This window comes from Peromyscus californicus, unplaced genomic scaffold, assembly GCF_007827085.1.
Source record: "Peromyscus californicus insignis strain IS unplaced genomic scaffold, ASM782708v3 Scaffold_5__1_contigs__length_169319896, whole genome shotgun sequence".
Taxonomy (NCBI): Eukaryota; Metazoa; Chordata; class Mammalia; order Rodentia; family Cricetidae; genus Peromyscus; species Peromyscus californicus.
This window is the reverse complement of record NW_026294573.1, coordinates 38,439,081-38,461,507: the sequence shown is the minus strand read 5'-3', so window position 1 is coordinate 38,461,507 and position 22,427 is coordinate 38,439,081. Positions and strand designations below refer to the sequence as shown.

Below are 22,427 nucleotides of genomic sequence, written 5' to 3'. Positions count from 1 at the left end.
CACCATCCTGGTCCTTTTTTTTTTTGGTTTTTCGAGACGGTTTCTCTGTGTAGCTTTGCGCCTTTTCCTGGAACTCACTTGATAACCCAGGCTGGCCTCGAACTCACAGAGATCCGCCTGGCTCTGCCTACCGAGTGCTGGGATTAAAGGCATGCGCCACCACCGCCTGGCGGTCTTTTTTGTTTTTATGAGACAGGATCTTACTATTAAGCCTAGTTGAACTTACTATGTAGTCCAGGCTGACTTTAAACTTTCTGATCCTCTTGTCTTGGCCTCTTGAGTGCTAGTATTATAACATGCACCACCATTCTTGGCCTCATAGACTTCAAAAGATTAAATGAGAAAGGCTTTGTAAAATAGCATAGGACCTGGAGTATAAATTATTTACTAAATAGTGTTTATTATGTGTAATAAGAATATTCAGCAGTGTTCAGATCAGAAAAAAGAACAAAACAAAGGTTTTGTTGGTTTGGTTTTTTTTTTGTTGTTGTTGTTGTTATTGTTTGTTTTCTGAGACAGGGTCTTGTGCAGCCCAGGTTGCCCTCAAATTTTCTATGTAGGTAGGATGGCTTTGAACTTAGGAGTCTCCTGTCTGTCTGCCAAATGCTGGGACAGGCATATGTCACCATACCTGGCTAAAACCAGGTATTTTGAAAACATTTTATGGCATTTGATGATTGATTAAATAGAGAACGGAAGAAGATATACAAGTCGAAATATTCAAATTCTAAAGTAGTTTGCAGAGAAGAATGCTACCATTGACAAGAAAAGAAGAGTTTTGATCCAGTGGGATGGCTCAATATAAGGGCTTTTGCCACCAAGCCTGATGACCTAAGTTAGATCCCTTGGACCCACATGGTGATGGGAGAGAGCCAATTCCTGCAAATTGTCTTTCTTTTCCCCTCCTCACACATTATGTTAGATATGCAGGACCACCCCTTCTCCAACTCCACAAATAAATAAGTGTAATAAAAAATTTAAGGAGAGTCTTGGGGCTTGAAAGATAGCTCAGTGGTTAAGAGTACTTGCTGCTCTTACAGAGGACCCTGTTTGATCCCTAGTACTCATATTGGCAGTTGATAGCCATCCATAGCTTCAGTTCCAGGGCATCTGTTGCCTTATTCTGGCCGCCATGGGTACCAAGCACACATGGCTCACATATACACACAGGCACTCCCACACATACATGAAAACGACCTGTAGAAGTTTAAGTATTTGTTATGCTTGTTCATTTTTTCCCAATTTCTGTTTCTTTTTGTCTTTTCAAGACAGGGTTTCTCTGTGTAGCCCTGGCTGTCCTGGAACTCACTCTGTAGACCAGGCTGGCCTCGAACTCACAGAAATCCGCCTGCCTCTGCCCCTGAGTGCTGGGATTAAAGGTGTGTCACCACCGCCCGGCCCAGCTCCCCGCATTTCTTAACCTTTCTTTTGTCGGCTTTCTTTGCTAATGTATTTTGAATAATTTGTTTTTTAGTTCTCCTGATTTTTCTCCTTAGCTGTGCTTATATATTCATGGGTTTTTGTGTTTTAGTTTTTGTTTTGTTTTTCTTGGCATCTTGAGTATCCAACCCAGAGCCTGCACAGGCTAAGCAAGTGTTCCACCATTGGGTTATACCATCCATTTAGGTTGCTTTTTAAATATGGAAATAGACATACCAGATAGATGAAAGAATGTTTGTGATGTATATGTATAGTTTATCAGATAATAAACAGTTTATCAGATAATAATGTATGCTCATTTCCAGTTGATTATGTAATCCATTGAATTTTTAATCGATTTGATCTTCTATTCCTGTAAGTTCTGAATGATTCTCTTTCAAGCAGGTCTAACCTTGGCTAGGGTGTTGCTCATTGGTAGGGTGCTTTCCTTGCTACATGAAGCTCTGTGGTCTTTCTGTAGCACCACATGAACCACCTGCTGGTTCATGCCTTAATCTCAGGAGGTAGAGGCAGGACCAGAAGTTTAAGGTCACCCTTGGCTACACAGGGAGTTTGAGGCCAGCCGGAGGTGTAGATAACCTATCTCAAAAAATTGAAAAGTGAGACGGAGAAAGTAAAATAAACACTAGAGTATGTTTGTTTGAGATAGGGTTTCTCTGTGTAGCCCTAGCTATCCTAGAACTCTCTCTGTAGACCAGGCTATCCTTGAATTCAGAGATCTGCCTGCCTTTGTCTCCCTAGTGTTGTGATCAAAGGTGTGCACCAATACCGCCTGGAGATTTATTTTATTTTTAATCATGTTAGTGTTTATTTTTAATCATGTTAGTGCTGTTGCCAAAAGAATCCAGATCCCCCGGGAACTGGAATTACAAGTGATTGTTAGCCACCTGACAGTGCTGGGATTGAATGCAGAACCTCTGGAAGAGCAGTATGAGCTCTTACCTGTGAGCCATTACCCCACCCCACCTTTTTTAAAATGGGGACTCACTACATAGCTCTGACTGGCTTGAACTCACTATGTAGACCAGGTTGGCCTCAAACTCACAGAGATCTGCCTGCACCTCCTGAGCTCTGAGATTAAGGGTGCATGCCACCATGACCAGCTCTTTTGTTTTAAATATATTTATTTATGTTTTGTGTTCAGGAATGCTGTTATTGGACATAAGTGATATGTAAACAAGTGAATGTGACTATTTCTATCAAACTTTATTTACAGGATCATGTTGGCCTCCTAGTTTGTCAGTTTTTGCTCTGGTCCAGGTTAGGCCAGAGTCTGGAGGATATTTGTACCTTTCTTGTCAGCTTATGGCCAATATGGTTTCCAGGTGGCCTTGTCTTTTACGGAGTTACTTTACAATAACTAGGGATCTCCTAATGGTAATCTTTGTGTATATTTTTTAAATTCTGTGTTATATCTTAGTCCTTCTATAGAAGGCTTTTCTTTTTAGGACATCAGGTATATCACATTCATAAAAGACTTTCTTATTTTTCAGAAAGCCAAAGCTTGTGGTAACTGAAAAGGCCATCCGACTTGCTTATCGTCATGCTAAGCAGAATAAAAGAAATGTGCCATGCTTCTTACTTGGTTCTCTCACAGTGGATGAAGGTAATATGTTGTAAAAAATGGTGTATGGCTGTTGTAGAATGTACATTTGTTTCAGCCAGCTATTGTATGTGCTTTTGCTAATTTCTTTGCTCTACACCATAGATATGAATATGAGTAAAACTACCCATTACAGAATTCACGGTGTAGTCATCTATAGACTATAAACAAATCATTTTTTTAATGTAAGATTTTAGTATACTACCATTATGATCAAAATACTTTGCTAAAATGTAGTTTTGTGTGGTGGTTTATGTTTTTAATTAGTACGGTACATAATAGTTGATACTTTTGTTCTGCAGATGAAGAAGGTGTGACATTGACAGTAGATCGCTTTGATCGTGGTCGAGAAGTCCCCGAATGCTTAGAAAGAACCCCCACTGCTTCTCTTCCTGGAGATTTTTTGATCCCCTGTAAAGTTCATACTCAAGGACTTGGTTCAAGAGATATGATAGTTCATAATGCAGATGATTTCAGTTCAACTTTAAAGGTGAAATTCATTATTAACATTCTTTTTTATAACAATTTTTATTTTTTGAAATTATAATTGCATCATCTCCTCCTTTCCTCCCTCCCCTTCTTTCTTGTTTTTTTTTTTTTTTTTTTTCGGGGGGGGGGGTGTTGTTTTTTGTTTCTTGTTTTGTTTTGTTTTTTGGTTTTTCGAGACAGGGTTTCTCTGTGAAGCAATCCTGCTGTTCTGGAACTCACTCTGTAGACCAGGTTGGCCTAGAACTCACAGAGATCTGCCTGCCTCTGCCTCCCGAGTGATGGGATTAAAGGTGTGTGTCACCACCGCCTGATACACCTCTTAACTCTCCCAAATTTATGGCATTAAAAAAAAAGTTGGTATAGATACACATATACACACATAACTTCAGCATACTCAGTCTGTATGTTATCTCAGGGCCAACCCAGTAGTGTGCTCTTCCCGGGGAAGACTTTCTCCCTTTCTCAACATTTCTCAGTTGCCCATAGCTCTTTGTCTAAGGTTGAAGACTCACAAGAATCCCCCTTTCCATGTTAGCATGTTCATTGATGGTGTTATCATTCTTTGGGGCTTATTTAGGCAGCCTTGTTGATGAGACTTCATTTGAGTAGCCTCTCTGACATTTCTAGTAGAGACAGTCTCAACAGCAAACATCCTATTATCTGACTCTTGCAATCTTTCTGTCCTCTTCAGCAATGATTCCTAGGCCTTAAGTTCAGGAGTTGGGTTATAGGTGTACAGTTGGGACTTACTCTCTTTTGATTGGTTGTGGTTTTCTGTAATGGTCTTCTGTTACAAAGAGAAGTTTGTTTGATGAGGGTGAGAACTACACTTATCTGTGTGTAGAAGGATAAATATTTAGATTGTACTTAGGAATTACGCAGTTCAGTAAACTTGCAGTTGAAGGTTTTCCAGAATCGATGACTGTTCGAGCCCTGGGTAGTTAGCCAGGTTTCTAGTACCAGGCATGATTTCCCTCTTGAGTGGGCCTGAAGTTCAATTAGAAAGCTGTTGGTTACCACCAAGGTATGTGTTCGCTGTTGCTCCCTTAGGGTTATTGTGCCATACTGGTCCTTGTTTAGGTTCATAGGTGTTATACCTGGCTAGGACTAATTGCTCGCCTCCCTTGGAAGTTTGCATGGCACCTTCTAGTGTGAGAGCTAGTCCTCAGGGAGGAGGCTTTGGTCAGATCCAACTCAGATCGTCTGAGTCCTGTGTCTGAAGTGCAGATGACATTTTTAATTACATATAAGAGTCATACCATGTGTGCTGGGCAGTGTTGGCACATGCCTTTAATCCCAGCACTGGGGAGGCAGAGGCAGGCAGATCTCTGTGAGTTCGAGACCAGCCTGGGCTACAGAGTAAGTTCCAGGACAGGCACCAAAACTACACAGAGAAACCCTGTCTTGGAAAACCAAAAAATAAATAAATAAATAAATAAGAAATAAAAGAGTCATACTGTGTGTAGTTTGTAGTATTTTAATAAGCCTGTATTTGAGAATTATTTATAATGATCTGTGATTGGATTATTGTGGACGTAAAAATCCAAGGTGATGTGGTTTCTGAGGCCAGATTATAGGTTGGGGATATGGGTAATATTCCAGAAGAATTGGTGTGACCAAGACAGGAAAGTTCAGGAAGTGCTCAAGGTTGCTAGTAGTATATAAACTTTTGCTAAGGGCTTTTAGACTGGAATATTAGTTTAGTCAGATTATAGAGAGCTTTATTAGGTAAAGAAATTTCTTTTGTGTGTTTAGTTTGTAGAGATTTCTGAAAAGAAACAATTCTGTCAAATCTGATCAAGCAGGCTGACTGAAGTCAGAGAGAATGGTCCACTAGATTGGATGTGTATTAGGGAGGTGTGTGTGTGTGTGTGTGTGTGTGTACATACATATATACGTATATCTCACATAAGAATAGAAAAGACACAGTAGATATGCATAAATATGGAAGAAGAGTTACCCTAACAATTTAGATAATGAGAAAGGAACCAAAAAGGAATAATTGAGATTCTCTAAGGCTGAGTTATAATTGATTTACATGCTCCACCACCACCCAACCCCAGTATAGTAAAACTCATTAGGGGTGATAATTGCCCAGCAAGAATTTGAAGAGTAGCTGGGCAGTATTGACACATGCCTTTCATCCCAGCACTTGAGAGGCAGAGGTAGCCAGATCTCTGTGTTCGAGGCCAGCCTGATCTACAGAATGAGTTCCAGGACAGCCAGGACTACACAGAGAAACCCTGTCTCAAAAACCAAAAAAAAAAAGATTTTGAAGAACTTCTAGGACATCCATGTTGGAAGCTTGTAATGGAGCTTAGGACTGTTGATTAAATTATTCACATACTCTTTTTTTTTTTTTTTTTGGTTTTTTCGAGACAGGGTTTCTCTGTGTAGCTTTGCGCCTTTCCTGGAACTCACTTGGTAGCCCAGGCTGGCCTCGAACTCACAGAGCTCCACCTGACTCTGCCTCCCGAGTGCTGGGATTAAAGGCGTGCACCACCACTGCCCGGCTCACATACTCTTTTGATCATGTGGAATAAATAAAAATTGAAATATTGTGAATTAGAACTAATTTAATTTTGTCATTGTAAGATATTATAGAAATATCTGTAACAATGTTAAATGAACTTTAAAGCTATGGATGCATTTCAAAGTTATAATTGTGTAACATTGGTTCCTCAGGCTTTACAGTACCATGTGTGTAGCAAAGATTTCTTGGACTGTGGAAAGCTGCTTTCCCTACAAGCTCAAATCACCCCCAGGGAGAGTTTGGATGGTGTGGATTTTGACTTCCATTGGGCAGCAATAACTCTAGCAAATTCTTTCAAATGTGTACCTGTGAAGCCTATTCCCATTATTCCTACAGCTCTGGCAAGAAACTTAAGTAGTAATCTGAATATTTCTCAAGTTCAAGGAACCTATAAACATGGGTAAGTAAAAGATCCATTAGTCTAAGCTCATAAATATTGGTTGAATTAATATATTTTTCAGGATACCCTCATAGTACCAAATACTATATGGTCAGTTTTATGTCAGAGATCTGGCCATTTGATCAGTAATCAGGGGAGATGAAATTACTTATTTCTAAATATTTGTTGCTGGGGATTGAACCCATGGTCTTGCACATGCTAAGCATACACTCAGCTGTTGCAGTATAACACAGCCTATTAATTTTTGTTGTAAAGTTGTGCTTCATATTGCAAAATAGTTGGTGGTAGAAAATTATATTAAAATAGATTTCAGGGCATGATGTCAGACACCTTTAATATCAGCACTTAGCAAGCAGCGGCAGGCAGAGTTCTGTGAGTTTGAGGTCAACCTGTTCTACATAGTGAGCTCCAGAAATAACTGGGACTACGTAGTGACCCCAATTAAAGATTTGCAATGCTCTTGCTCACCACATGGTCAACTGCTTAAGGGTGGAGTTCCCTTACGTAGCAGGAGCAGACTCATCTCCGGCTCACCTTCCCTGAGTTTCTCAGGTCAAGATGCGTGCTTTCTGATCTACCACAGGACTGCTTCCCTGGCTTGTCACTTACTTTACATCTACTGGACTGGGTTTAACAGTGGAAGTACCCATCTTGAAAGTTTCAGCAGAAGGGGCTGTAAGCATTACACTTTTGGCTTCATTTCCCACTGACTCCACCCTAGTTCCTGTTAGGTCTCTAGAGCCAAAAACATTTGCCATGGTATGCCGTACTCAAACAGAAAGAGAAGCAAAAAAGGACTTTTTCCTTGGAGTAGCAAGGAAGCCCCATTTTGAATTTCACACTCTGACCAGAGTGATGCCTGCTGGTTAAAATGACAGAGAAGGAAATGTATTTATTATATTACAAATGATCAAAAGCCACAATGACCAAAAACTATTTGAATGAAGCATTTATATCTTTTGGAATAATAAAGTGTTCCTTAACTGGGACATGAGATTTTTTTTTCTTTTAAAATTAACCAACAAATGATTTATTTGTGTTCATGCCCATTTGCTCACACAGAATGAATTGTCTTTGTATTATCTATCTGTGATCCTTTGGTGTTCTGGTAGTGAGCAAGACATGGGGATATTCGGTTTTAGTTTGTTGGTTTTTGTTTTTGTTTTTAATTGTGTATGTATGTGTATCTAAGAATAGGTTTGTACAAGTCAGTGGGGGTGCTTGAAGAAGCCAAAGATGTTGGATCCTCTGAAGTTCCAGGTGGTTATGAGCTGCCCAACATGGGTGCTGGGAACCAAACTTGGGCCCTCTGCAAGAGCAGTATCAGCTCTTAATCACTGAGCCTTCTCATCAGCCCCTCGCTTAGTGTCGTATCCAGCCCAAGGTTTTATAATGTCCTTTTAGAGAAAATGGTGTTTGGGTTTTGTTATCATACTCTTTGGTAGAGGTTGGAGGAGTGTGTATGGAGGATTAATTATACCGTCCTTAGTGCTGTCTCTAAGTCACTTTTGTCTTAACGAGTTGCTGGATATTTGCACACTTCCAGTAACAGGAAATTCACTTTTTCCAGTAACTTAATTGGTTCTGAAATTCTCCTCTTTAATGTTAACATTGTTTAAAAGTAGCATGTAAGTAAAGTTGAGGAGTAAAATATTTTAAGTATGTAATCATAAAAGACCTTTAATAGATGAAAAGTTTTACATATTGTCTCTGTGGTCTCCTTTGCATCTACTACCTAAAATCTGTTTCAAGACTCAGTTTGCCTTTTTTGGGTTAAAAGCACATACTTAAAATTATTCTTATGTAAGTTTCTTCTATTTAGATATATTACCATGGATGAAACACGAAAATTGTTACTTTTGCTGGAATCTGATCCCAAAGTTTATTCTCTACCATTAGTGGGAATGTAAGTATTATTCTACTTAAGAAATCCTTTCAGCCTAGTGTGTATCCAGATAATCAAGAAAATTAGATATGAGTACTGAGCTCATCTTTTGTTGTTGTTTTTTTGTGTTTGTTTGGTTGGTTTTTTTCTTTTTGAGGCAGGACCTTTCTATATAGCCCAGGCTGGCCTGGAATTCATGGAGATCCTCCTGCCTCTGTTTCCAGAGTTCTGGACCTAAAGCAGTGTGCCACCATGCCTGGCTTAGCTCATTTTATAAAGCCACAAAAGCTGGTGATTCTTAAGCTTCTGTGTTTTACTATTAGAACAGTCAGCTAAAATACGATTTCTGAATCCTAGCTGAAGTTGAAGGTCTCCAGCCCTCTCATTACCTTTGTCTTTATGGTGTCTAGAATCTAGGGCTCAACATAATAGAATTAAAATCTCTTGACATGCACTTGTACAGACGTTCCCTTTAGTGTTAATGGTTTTTTCTTTATAGTTAGTGGTTAGTGACATTGAGAAGATGATTCAGAAACTCAATATTTCTATCTATCACATGCTTTCTATATGTATAGCATGTTTAGTTCTGTGTTAGGGCTTAAAATCCCTTCTCAAGGAATTTATACTCAAACTGAAGTGCTATGATATTTACAAGTAGAAAAAATAGACAATAATGAAATATATGACTTACCTGTGAAATGGGCACTATAAAAAATAAACACAGTGAAAAAGAAGTAATTGTGGCTGGGTGGTGGTGGTGGTGGCGGCGGCGGCGGCGGCGGCGGCAGCGGCAAACCTTTAATCCCAGCACTTGGGAGGCAGAGGCAGGCGAATCTCTGTGAATTCAAGGCCAGCCTAGTCTATAGAGTTCCAGGACAGCCAAGGCTACACAGAGAAATCCTGTCTTTAAAAAAGAAAGAAAGAAAGAAAAAAATGATGGTGGCATTTGTTTGTTTTTTATAAAGTATCTCTATATTTTGGGCTACCTATATGTATATATTATAGCATTTGATTCTTTTCACAATTCTAGTTTTAAGCCACAAGCTTTAGTTTCCTCTAATTCAGCTCATTTCCAGTCCAGGCTAATTTATTTGGATATCCTACTTTTATCTCCACAAACCATTTTTCTCTCCTACATCCAAGTGAAAGAGAACAAAGGGCATGCACTTATCTTTCTGTCTGTAGATGTGATATATTTATATAAACGTAGATATTGATGTAGTCTGCCTCTGAATTATCAATGTGATTTCTAATTAACTGTAGGGGTTTTCCTTTTATTTTTGTTTTTATTTTGAGGTAAAATCTCCCTATTATAGCCCATGCTACCCTAGAATTTGTCTCAGCTTCCAGGTGTTGGGACCACAGATGTGCCACCATACTTGGCTGATTATTATATACTTTCTGTCTTCTTCTTTTAGTTGGCTCTCTGGAATTATACATATCTATAGCCCTCAGGTATGGGCTTGCTGCTTGAGATACGTGTTCAGTTCTTCTATTCAGGAAAGGCAAGTGATATTTCACTCTATAGTATTTTAGTTTGATTGTTTCCCTGTTTATATTGTATTGGTTTATAATATAGTGAATTGTATAATACATATACTGTTTTAATATCTTACAATACTTAATAAATGCATACTTTAAGAAAAATAAACCTTGGACTGGAGAGATGGCTCAGAGGTTAAGAGCATTAACTGTTCTTCCAGAGGTCCTGAGTTCAATTCCCAGCAACCACATGGTGGCTCACAACCATCTATAATAAGATCTGATTTCTTCTTCTGGTATACAGGCAAACATGCAGACAGAACACTGTATACATAATCAATAAATAGATCTTTAAAAGAAAAAGAATCCTTAAGAAGGTAAGCTGTGTAGCTATCATGGGTAGGCATAGGCTCTGAGTGAAAGATCACACAGTAAGGATGCTAGTGTGGCTAGACAGAAAGGCAGAGAAGAAGGATATAAGCTCAAAACAGGTGAGTGGAAAGCCTTTGTTTGCTTTCTCTACAGTCTTTTGAGACAAGGTCTTAATCTCTAGCCAAAATGGCCTTGAACTCACTGTGTAGCCCAGATTGAATTTGAACTCAGGGGCAATCTTGCTGCCCTAGCCTCTGAGTGTTAGAACTATAGGCATGAGCTGCTGTTTTGGGTTACAAATGCCTTTGATAATCTTTGCTAATCTAATAGAAGCAGCATGGTCTTTTGCAGCATCTATGACCTCTTCTGGGTGCTGTCTTTGGCTATTTTCTCTTGGATTGTGCATCTTTCTCATATTAATTTGTAAGGCCATGCACTTCCCTCCTTTTTCTCTTTCCCTATTTCTCTTTGCCCATATAATACATACTTAGAACAAAACTTTCTTCACTGGGATTGTTACTTCATTTAATTTTAGTTACAATATTTTTCCTAGACTGTATTCTATTTCCTGATGGTGCTGGGTCTCCAAGTCAAAGCTTTGTATGTCTCTGACCTACACCCCAAGCTTTTAAAAAAAAAATTATTTTATTTTGTTGTGTTGTGTTGTTTATTTTGTTCTAAGTGTGTTTTGCCTGCAGGTATGTCTGTGTACTATTTGCATACTTGGTGCCCGGAGAGGCCAGAAGAAAGCCCCAGAACTGTGTAGCTGGAAGTTTTCCTGTGTTCCACCCAGTCCTGCAGCTGCTCAGTCCCAAATAAACACATGGAGGCTTATATCAATTATGAATTGCATGGCCATGGCCTATGGCTCAATTTTCTTGCTAGCTAGCTCTTATAACTAAACTCAGCCCATTTCTATTAATCTATATGTCCCCTCGTGCTCTGTGGCTTCACCTGTGAGTCATTACATGCTGCTCCCTGACAGCGGGATGGCGTCTCCTCCTCCTCTCCGTCTCCTCTCCTTTCTCCTTTATTATCTCCCTTGGATTTTTCTGTCCGGCTCCATCCTGCCCTGCCATAGGCAAATGGCTTTATTTATTAACCAATCAGAGCAACACACATTCACAGCATACAGAAAGACATCCCATAGCAGAACTGGAGTTACAGGTGCTTATAACAAGTGGGTGCTGGGAATCAAGCTCAGGTCCTCTAGAAGAACAGCAGGTGCTCTTAATGGCTGAGCCATCTTTCTAGCCCCAACCCCAAGATATTTTATTTTAAGTCAAATTTATCATTTTTCTTTCTTGCTTAGGCTTTTCCCACTCTGGGAGTATTACTAAAATAGAAGAATCCCTGTAATTTTTTTTAGATGCTTTTATAGTTATACTCTTTATATTTTATTCACCTTTCCAAGTGAACAAGCCAGACATAATAAGGCCTACCTTACCTATAATCCTAGCACTGGAAGGCTAAGGCAGGAGGACCAGTTTGTTGAGGCCAGCCTGGGCTACAGAGCGAGTTCCAAGCCAGCCTACATTATGTGAGTTCTTGTCACAGACAAACAAACAAAAAGAGAGGAAGGGTGCTAAGTGTTTTTTTCTTTTTAAAATTTGTATTATTACTAATTTTATGTGTATGGGTGTTTGATCTACATGTATGTCTATACATCACGTGCATTCCCACTATTCATGGAGGCTAGAAGAGGACATGCTGTCCCATGGGACTGGAGTTACAGATGGTTGTGAGGCACCATGTGGGTGCTGGGAATTGAACCTGGTCTTCTGGAAGAGGAGGAAGGGCTGTTCAACTACCAAACTATCCCTTTAGTCGCAGGGTGCTGAATATTCATTGTTGTTCATTTCTGTAGTTTAGTACAGTTAAGCTTTATTATCAATTACTCGTCTTTTTTTTTTTTCCCCTCCAGGTTTTCAAGACAGGGTTTCTCTGTGTAGTCCTGGCTAACTTGGACTAACTCTGTAGACCAGGCTGGCCTCAAGATCTACCTGCCTCTGCCTCTCTAGTGCTAGGATTAAAGGTGTGCACCACCATGACCCTGCTATCAATTACTCACCTTGTTTTAAGTTTCTATAGACAGTAAATGTTCAGTGAAAGCTCAGGTGGGTGTTGAACTCCGGGACTCAAATGATCCTTTTTCACGCTTCCACTTAGCTACAGGTGTATACCATTGTGTGCATATTCTCTGTGTGTGTGTGTGTGTGTGTGTGTGTGTGTGTGTGTGTGTGTATCTGTATATGTATAGATATTCATTTTTGAAATGGAAGCTTTCATTTTCCATTTTATACATTCCTGTTTTGATGCTTTATAAGGAGTGTTTATATATTTATTATAGAATATATTTCTTAATTGAAAGTTAAGAACTTTGGGAAGATGGCTCAGGGTTAAGAGCACTGAGTGCACTTGCAGAGGACCCGGGTTTGATTCCCAGGACTCACATACTGGCTCTGTGCCTCCAAGGGCACCAGACATGCACATTGTGCAGATACATACATGCACACAAACACTTACTCACATAAAACAAAAATAAATCTTTGGGGACTGGAGAGATGGCTTAGCAGTTAAGAGCACTGGCTGTTCTTCCAGAGGACCTGGTTTCAATTTCCAGCACCCACATGGCAGCTCACAACTGTCTGTCTCACAACTCCAGTTCTAGAGGATCTGACACCTTCATACCAATGCACATAAAATTAAATAAATTATTTTAAAAGTAGAAATAAACAAATTTTTTAAAAAATAACAAAGTAAACATGCATACTTTAAACAGTCTGTTGACTAGATTGAGAAACTTACCTGGAAGATCTTTCCATATAATTTTTGTTGTTGTTGTTGTTGTTGTTGTTGTTGTTGTTGTTGTTTTCAAGGCAGAGTTTCTCTGTGTAGCTTTGAAGTCTGTCCTGGAACTTGCCCTGTAGACCAGGCTGGCCTTGAACTCACAGAGATCTGCTGGGATTAAAGGTGTGCACCACCCCCGCCCAGTGCCATATAATCTTATTAGCACTAAGTTTTAATTCAATGCCATTTTTTTGTTCAGGGTTTTTTCAGAATCTGGAAATTTCATCGTAGTTCTTTATTCATTGACGCATAAGGAACCTGAATTTTATGAGTGCCTTCCATGTGACAGTAAGACGCCTGGCCTTCAGTTTCAGTTACTAACCAACAAGGAGACTTTACATCTTTTCAATGTAAGTGCTTAGACTTGCCTGTGTGTGTGTTATTTTGCTCATCACTCTGACCAAAGTGTCTGAGATAAACAGGGAATGAGAGATTTCTTAGGGCTGGCAGTTTCAGAGTTCGGGCCACGGTAGGTTGTCCTCATGTGCTAGAGCAGACCATCCTGGAGGTAGGACTATGGGAGAAGAGAGCTCCTCTTCTAACCTGGAAACAGGGCCGCAGGATACAGACACTCCACTGTATCTTTTTTACACCCTTGCTTCAGTCAGGGTTCACCCCATGGATGGTACCATCCACATTCTGGGTGTGTCTTCATCAGTTAGCCCTCTCCCAAAACACCTTCACCAATAATATGTAGACATGCCTTGACCATGTAGGTGAATGTAAGTCTAGTCAAGTTGATAGTGAAGATTAACCATCATTTCCTGTTTTTCTAGTCATTTTGTCAGTAGCTTATACATTGTATTATTCTGTAGTGTTGAGGATTAATTTTGTTAATGTTTTCCTTGTTACCACTTATTTTTAAAATATGTGGATATAATTAATATTATATAAAAGATTTTTCATGGGAGCTGGAAACATGACTTAGTGGTTAAGAACACTGGCTGCTTTTCCAGAGGACCTGTGTTCAGTTCCCAGCATCCCCACGGTGACTCACAACCATCTGTAACTCCAATCTCAGAAGATCCAACGAAGTACATAAAAATGCATCTAGGAGCCAAGCCTAGTGGCACAGGCTTTTGATCCCAGTACTCAGTAGACAGAGGCAGGTGGTTATCTGTGAGTTCAGCAGCTAGCCTGGTCTACATAGTGAGTTCCAGAAGAGCCAGGCCTGCATTTTAAGACCTTGTTTCTAAAAATAAATGATGCATCTAGGTGGTCATTACAGAGAAAGCAGGTCTTTGAAACTGTCATATATAAACTAAATTTTAAGGATAAGCCAGGTGTGGTGACACATGCCTTTAATCCTAGCACTTGGCAGAGGCAGAAGGATCTCTATGAGTTATAGGCCAGCCTGGTCTACATAGTGAGTTCTAGGGTAGCCAGGACTATGTAGAGGGTCCCTATCTAAAAAAACAAAACAAAACAAAAAAAAACAACTAACAAACTAACTAAACAAGCAAACAAACAAATAAATAAATGAAATAAAAGGTAAAGGACACCCTCTTCTTTTTGCCCAGGTTGGCTTCAAACTCCTTGGCTCAAATAATCCTCCTATCTCAGCCTCCTTGAGTACCTAGGACTACATGTGTCTGCATTGTTTCTGGTTTAAACACTACTTTTTCATTAATTACTATTTATCCTAGGTCTCAAGATAAGTAATAAAAATATATATTCATTATTTTATTATAAGAGTACTGAATAGCTCCACATAACTGTGAGGTTTCACTCAGCTCAACTTGTTTTCTTTGAATCCATTTATGGATTGTATCATTTCATGAGTATGTTTTTTTTTTTAAGTGTTTTTACATAATTGTTATGTTCACTGAATCCCTGGTTACTGAGTGAGTTTCTTAATACAGGGTCAGGTTTTCATTTTCACATACAAAGCAGGGAACTAGGCATTCTACAGAAGCAGGTTACAAAAGTCAGAACTGCTCCTTCTGGCATGATCCAGAGCCACTGTTTGGATAAATAGAATTCTTTGGTATTGGAAGTCAGATCTCAAACTATAGCCTACTTCATTTCAGAACGTTGAACCTTCTGACAAAAATCTAATCCATTTCGAACTGAGTGCCGAAAGTCAAGATGCAGAAGCAGAGTTTTTCAGCAAGATTTCCAAGAATCTTTCCGTTAAGAGGTAAAAGATAATCTTTATTACCATGTATATTTTCTTTACTCCTTATTAGTTTTTATTGAGTGATTAAAATATTATTTACTCACTGGGTAAAGTCACTTGCTGTTGACCTGAGTTTGATCCCTGGATCCCAAGTGTAGGTGGAAGGAGAGAAGCGACCCCAGAGTTGTTCCTCTGACCTCTACATGTGGAGGCATGCATCCCTCCCACCCCAAATTAAAGAAGCATAGCTTTCTTTAAAGACCTCCAATTATTTTTGGTAAACTTATTTGATAAACTCAGTTCAAAGCTGCCTTTGAATGCTGGGGTTGTTTGTTTGTTGAAATCTTAAGTTTGCCCATTGACTCTTTAGTTAGATTATTTTTATTTTTAAATCATCCTAACGCTGTCTTGTCTGTTTTTCGGGTTTTATATTCATTTGTTTAGAAGGAATACAAAATAATGAGATTTGCTATGGTATTTTCACAAATACATAGTGTGCTTTGCTCATATTTACACTTCACTTTCTTCCTCCCTTCTCTCTTGCCCTTAAATAGTTCCTACTTGGTTTTCAGGCACACACACACATATCAGAGAACATATATAGCATTAATCATTTTGAATCTGGTTTATTTCAGTTAAATTATCCTCTGTTCTATCCATTTTCCTGAAAATTTCATTACCCCACTCTTTGTGGCTGAGTAAACTCATTTTCTTTATTCATTCTTCTGTTGATAGACATTTAGGTTGCTTCATATCTTGACTGTTGTTAATATTGCTACAATAAGTTTTGGTTTTGGTTTTGATGATGATGATGATGATGATGATGATGATGATGGTGGTGGTGATGATGATGATGCAGTGCCAGAGATCAAACCCTGGGCCTCTTAGATGCTAGGCAAGTGGTCCACTATTGAGCTACATCCCTAAGCTTTTTTTTTTTTTTAACTTTTTTTTAATTTAAAAGATTTATTTATTGTATGTGTATGAGTGTTTTGTGTGCATGTATTTATGTGCACCATGTGCATGCAGTGCCTTCAGAGGTCAGAGGACATCAGATTTAGGCAGGCAGATCTCTGAGTCTGAGGCCATCCTGGTCTACAGAGTGAGTTCCAGGACAGCCAGGGCTACACAGTAAAACCCTGTCTCAAAAAACCAAAAAGAGAGAGAGAGAGAGAGAGAGAGAGAAAAGAAATGTAGTAATAGCCAGTATTCCACAGAGTAACTCAAGTGTGCAAAGCTATGTACCATTTTTCCTCCATAATTGAACTGACTTGTCTACCTTAAGCCTCTACTTGTTCTTTTATTCTGTTCAGGATTACGGTTAATTCACCATCTTTTTATCTCCTTTCCTCTGAGATTTTATGTAGAGGAGATTGATGGTGTATCATTACTGGTAATAAAAGGCAGCATAATTCTCATCTGTTTGTGGTGCTGTTGGCTGAGATGTGTCCATTTATAGCTAATCTTTGACAAGTTGATGTAAGTTATTTTTTTAAGTTTTTTTTTTTTTTTTTTTTTAAAGATTTATTTATTTAGTATACAATGTTCTGTCTGCAGGCCAGAAGAGGGCACCAGATATCATTACAGATGGTTGTGAGCCATCATGTGGTTGCTGGGAATTGAACTCAGGACCTCTGGAAGAGCAGTCAGTGCTCTTAACCTCTGAGCCATCTCTCCAGCCCATTTTTAAGTATTTTTTTAATTGTCACTATATTTTTTTATTATTAAGAAGTTTTTATTCATTTTTACATACCAACCACAGATATATTTTTTTAAGGTTTATTTATTTTTTTTTTTTTTGGTTTTTCGAGACAGGGTTTCTCTGTGTAGCTTTGCGCCTTTTCCTGGAACTCACTTGGTAGCCCAGGCTGGCCTCGAACTCACAGAGATCCGCCTGGCTCTGCCTCCCGAGTGCTGGGATTAAAGGCGTGCGCCACCACCGCCCGGCCAAGGTTTATTTTTAGTATACAGGTATTTAGTATTTAGTGTTGAGTATTGTTGGAATGTGTCTTAGTTTTACATCTGTTATTGCTATAACAGATAAAATAGCCGACAGAACATCCTAAGGAGGAAAAGGCTAGCATGGCTCACTGTTTCAGAATGATTGCAGTTCTTGGTGGGAAGGCATGGTGACAGAAGCTGTTCCACCCAGCAGTGATGGGACTTGAGTGGCGGTAGCCTCTTCACATGTGGGAGCCAGGACGAATACAGCAGGATGGAGTCAGGAGCAAATGTAACATTTAAAGATCCGCTCTAACTGACCTACTTCCAACAGCCAGGCCCTACCTCCTGAAGGTTCCATGACCTTCAAAAGACTGCTACAAGCTGGGGTCAGGTTTTGAGTTTTCAAAACCTGAGCCTATGGAACACATTTCAGAGTTTAACCATTGCAGAGTGCGTATCTGTCACACTATAACACATTTCCCATAAGTGCTAAGCTTTCTTTCTGCATTGGTCAGTGTGGTCAACCAGAAGGTGTTCAGTGACTATTGATGGACTGTAGCATTTCATAAAGTAGGGTTAAACTTTGAGTGATTGGGTAAATGGGGCAGTTACTTAACTAAACCTGAATAGACCACCTTTCCTGGTAAACTAAACTGACCTAAGAAAATCATCTGTAGCTGTCAGGTACTAAATTATATGTTTCAGTATTTACTAAATGACATCAGCACATTTCAAATAGGAAAAAACCCTGGTTTACTGAAGGTTTTTCTTGTCTCTTCTTCTACTCTTTAGATCTCCCCAAAAAGTATCTCCTGGGAAAACACCAATAAATAAACATGACGCTGACTTTGAAGATGAAGATTTTTCTCCAAGACCGATGCCCAGTCCTCACCCAGTGAGTGAGAAGGTAGTGCTCTAAAAAATGAACTCACCTTCAGCTAGAAATCTTATATAGTAAAGCACCACCTCATGCTTGGATAAGTCATTCTAGCTATTATAAGATTATATCTCTATGTAGGAATATATGTATATATCTCACAGGTGCATATAATGAAGTAACAGTATATGCGTAGTTCACATATAGGTAGGAATGTATACAGAGGTATAAGGAAACCAAGGTTTCAGTTGCTTAGCTGTTTGCGATCACACAACTAGTAAACAGTTGTGGGACTCCAGTCCTGGGGCTTTGGCTTCAGAATTTGGTGGTTCCAGCACTCACATGGACTCAGCGTTCTGTCACCCGCGCCTGACATTAGTTTTGGTACTGTACTCAGAAAACATCCTGCTTGCATTAGAGGTTAGTTGCCAATGACCTTTGCTTGTCATGCTTTTTTAAAAATTGCTACCAACTAGTAAATAATTTGAGAAATGTTTACCTTAATTGGACTTAATTGAAAGGAAAACCAACGGAAGACTTTTAAAAATTAGTATGGTTGGCAACTTTCCCTTGAAAAGTCTGTTTGTGTTGGGTATTTTAAATTTCCCGAGCATCTTTCTCTCTCTCTCTCTCTTTTTCTAAGATTTATTTATTTAATGTACACTGATATTTTGCCTGTATTATGTCAGATCCCCTGGAACTATATTATACAATACTATAGAGTGTAGTATAGTACAATGGATTTTATGTTCATTCCCATCTCTTTTATTTTATTTTTATTTTTTTTATTTTTTTTTTTTTTGGTTTTTCGAGGCAGGGTTTCTCTGTGTAGCTTTGCGCCTTTCCTGGAACTCGCTTTGGAGACCAGGCTGGCCTTGAACTCACAGAAATCTGCCTGGCTCTGCCTCCCGAGTGCTGGGATTAAAGGCGTGTGCCACCACCGCCCGCCATCTCTTTTATTTAATATAAGTAAAAGAAATAGCTGGGTGACATTAGTGGAAAAATATTTTGAAGTGTTTATTGAAGTGGGTTTTTTGTTGTTGTTGTTGTTGTTTGTTTTTTGGTTTTTTTTTTGGTTTGGTTTTTCAAGATAGGGTTTCTCTGTGTAGCCTTGGCTATCCTGGAACTCACTCTGTAGACTAGGCTGGCTTCTAACTCCCAAGTGCTGGGATTACAGGCATATGCCACTACCACCTGGCAGAGTGTTATTTCTTAGAGGAACATTAACATGGGCAGTTGCAATTGTTGAAGCATCCTACCTGGTAAATTTTTTTGGCAGTGAGGGTAAGAAACTATAGTATAATACACTTTCCCATTTTTTTGTTCTGTAATCTAGACAATGTTAATCATGTCATAATAAAAGGACTTCCATTTTAAATAAATCTGGGATCCTGGGGTGGAGTAGTGGGGGGTAGCTACACACCTTTAATTCCAGCGGGAGGCAAAGGCAGGCGGATCTCTGAGTTAGAGGCCAGACTGGTCTACACAGTGAGTTTGAGGACAGCCAAGGCTATGTAGAGAAACCTAGTGTCTTAATCAGGGTTTTTATTGCTGTGAAGAGATACCATGACTATGGCAGCTCTTAAAAGGAAAACATTTAATTGGGGCGGCTCACTTATAAGTTTCAGAGGTTCAGTCCATTATCATCATGGCAGGGAGCATGGCGGCATGCAGGCTGACTTTGGGCTGGCTGTGTCTTGGCTTTCAGGGAACAGGAAGTTGACTGATACTGGGTGGTATCCTGAGCATAGGAGACCTCAGATCTGGCCTCCACAGTGAAACACTTCCTCCAACAAGGCCATACCCACTCCAACAAAGTCACACCTCCTAATAGTGCCACTCCCTATGAGACTTTGGGGGCCAAATACCCTCAAACTACCACACCTACTCTCAAAAAACTAAATAAGTTGGGGGATAATTACCTATATTTGAGGGCAACAACCTCATTTACTGTGCTCACAATGATATTTCTGCTGCCTGCTATGGACCCAGAAAATATTTGTTGATAGTCTAAATAATGGACAAATCTTTTTTTTTTTTATTTTTTTTTTTATTTTTTTTTTATTTTTTTGGTTTTTCGAGACAGGGTTTCTCTGTGTAGCTTTGCGCCTCTCTGGAACTCACTTGGTAGCTCAGGCTGGCCTCGAACTCACAGAGATCCACCTGGCTCTGCCTCCCGAGTGCTGGGATTAAAGGCGTGCGCCACCACCGCCCGGCCCAAATCTTAATATGTAACTGGACATTACTTGGGAAATACTTGTCTAAGGAAAATAGAGCAAGCAAGTTTCCTAAGAATTTCCTCTGTGCTTCCATTTGTAGATTTCTCAGATCCAGCCGTCCGTCCCTGAACTTTCGCTTGTGTTAGACAGCAACTTCACAGACTCAAGTCATCAGTCTGACCCGTTGGAAATGATGACTGTGGAGAATCCTTTGTTGATGAAGCCGCTGCAGCCTGAGCTTTGTGATGACAAACACAGCTCAGAGGCTGACGCTGGGGAGCCGTCCCTGAAGGGAACACCTAATCAGTTAAGCCAGGACTCCGCTCTGAGACAATGCAGAGGGAAGCAGTCACCTACCTGTAAGAAAGAAAGGCCCCATTTCAGGAACACTAATGCTAAACCATTTCTTAATGCACCTTCTCCTGCTGTATCTGAGAAACTTCAAGCAGTTTCTGCTGGGAGCATGCAGAAAGAAGACTGTCCTATGAGACCTTCCACAATGAATTCTAGGCAGCCCTCACTTGCTCCACAAGCCCACCCACACAATTTTGTTTTTTCACCTCATAATTCAGCAAGACCAATGGAGCTTCAAGTACCTACTCCTTCGCTACCATCTTACTATCCCACAAATATCTGCAACTGTTGTCAACATCATGGCCATATTCAGTATAATACAATAAATTCTTGGCAGGGAAATACAGCAGGGTCCATTCAAGACCTCCGAAATGAAGCCCTTCCAAAACATGCATTATTTCATTCAAGTGGATGTCCATCTCTGTGTCATAATGCCATCTACTCTTCGAGTAGCCCTGTGGCCATGAAACCTCAGGGAGGCATGGCTGGCTATTCTCCCCACAACAATGCAGAGCCGTCCCCTATAGCAGGACCTTCACATATGGACTCATGTGTACCACAGACTTGTGCCATGTGCATGCACACACCCAGCAAGGTGCCAGACAATGGCATGATGGGACTGTCTCCTGATGCATATCGCTTTGTCACAGAGCAGGACAGGCAGCTGAGACTACTTCAGGCACAGGTTTGTGTGAAACTTTCTTGATACTCTTAAATTCTTAATATATTTCCTTAATATCTGGCGACTCTACAGTGATTGTGCTTTATAGCACTATAGAATTCTAGAACCAGAGAGGCCTTAGAAGCTGAATTCTAGTCCCTCTTGTTTTACAGATAAAGTGAGGATCAGAGAGAATAATTTAACCCTGCTCCATTTTGCTGGTTAGTAGGGCTAGGACAAGAGAGCAAGCCTTCTCTCTGTGGCTCCTAACCTATAACAAAACTGCATTTTCTTTCCATTGTCTATAAGCCTTTTTTTTTTTTTTTTTTTTTGGTTTTTTTTTTTTTTTTTTTTTTGGTTTTTCGAGACAGGGTTTCTCTGTGTAGCTTTGCGCCTTTCCTGGAACTCACTTGGTAGTCCAGGCTGGCCTCGAACTCACAGAGATCCGCCTGGCTCTGCCTCCCGAGTGCTGGGATTAAAGGCGTGCGCCACCACCGCCCGGCGTCTATAAGCCTTTTTATACAGCTGAATACAAAGGCTGGCATGTCTCTAGTTTGTCAGTCTTTATGTATACTCACTTTAGCCAGTGAGTCTTTATTGCTACTGTATTTGAGACCAGTTACTACATAAGAGACCAGTTAAGAACCTCTGTATCTGCTTGTTTTTATTTGTGTTGGTTTTTGAGACATGGTCTCATGGGGCCTAGACTGGAATTACAGATGTGCATCACCATATTTAGCTGTCTCTGTGTCTGTGTAAGTCTCGTTCCACTCATTTTATTCCGCAGTGTTACCTTTCTTCAGGACTTTTATTGCAGGGTTCTTAATCTTTTAATATAGCCTCATTCAAAGTTTAGTCTGGGTTTGCCTTTCCCCTCATTTCATCAACATCCTTTTTCCACATGCATAAACCAAACCCGTTGTTCTCTTTGCGACCAATGCTAGTGAAAATAACTTGCAATGTGGGCTCATGTTTTTCTTGTCCTATAACTATACAAATAGGTGACTACTCTGTGTAATGTGTTATTTAGAAAAATCTTTGTTTTAAAGTTTTTTTTGAGGCCATCCCAGGCTCTATAATACCCTATCTTTTAAAAAAGGAGGGTGGATGGAGAGATGGTTCAGTGGTTAAAGTAAAAATAAATAACATTTTAAAATCTTTAATAAAATTGCATTTTACCAAAAAAGACAAAGATTTTC

At 39.7% G+C, this 22,427-nt stretch overlaps 1 protein-coding gene across 1 annotated transcript in view; it reads left to right on the top strand.

Annotated features, from left to right (window-relative positions):
- Positions 1-22,427, top strand: part of Stil (STIL centriolar assembly protein) — a 47,994-nt gene that overhangs the window by 6,771 nt on the left and 18,796 nt on the right. The window contains exons 4-12 of the mRNA XM_052718379.1: positions 2,934-3,046; positions 3,346-3,533; positions 6,218-6,465; positions 8,288-8,371; positions 9,769-9,855; positions 13,254-13,404; positions 15,085-15,194; positions 17,910-18,024; positions 20,314-21,252. Of these exons, the coding sequence (XP_052574339.1) occupies positions 2,934-3,046; positions 3,346-3,533; positions 6,218-6,465; positions 8,288-8,371; positions 9,769-9,855; positions 13,254-13,404; positions 15,085-15,194; positions 17,910-18,024; positions 20,314-21,252 (2,035 nt within the window). The remainder of the gene's footprint in view (positions 1-2,933; positions 3,047-3,345; positions 3,534-6,217; positions 6,466-8,287; positions 8,372-9,768; positions 9,856-13,253; positions 13,405-15,084; positions 15,195-17,909; positions 18,025-20,313; positions 21,253-22,427) is intronic.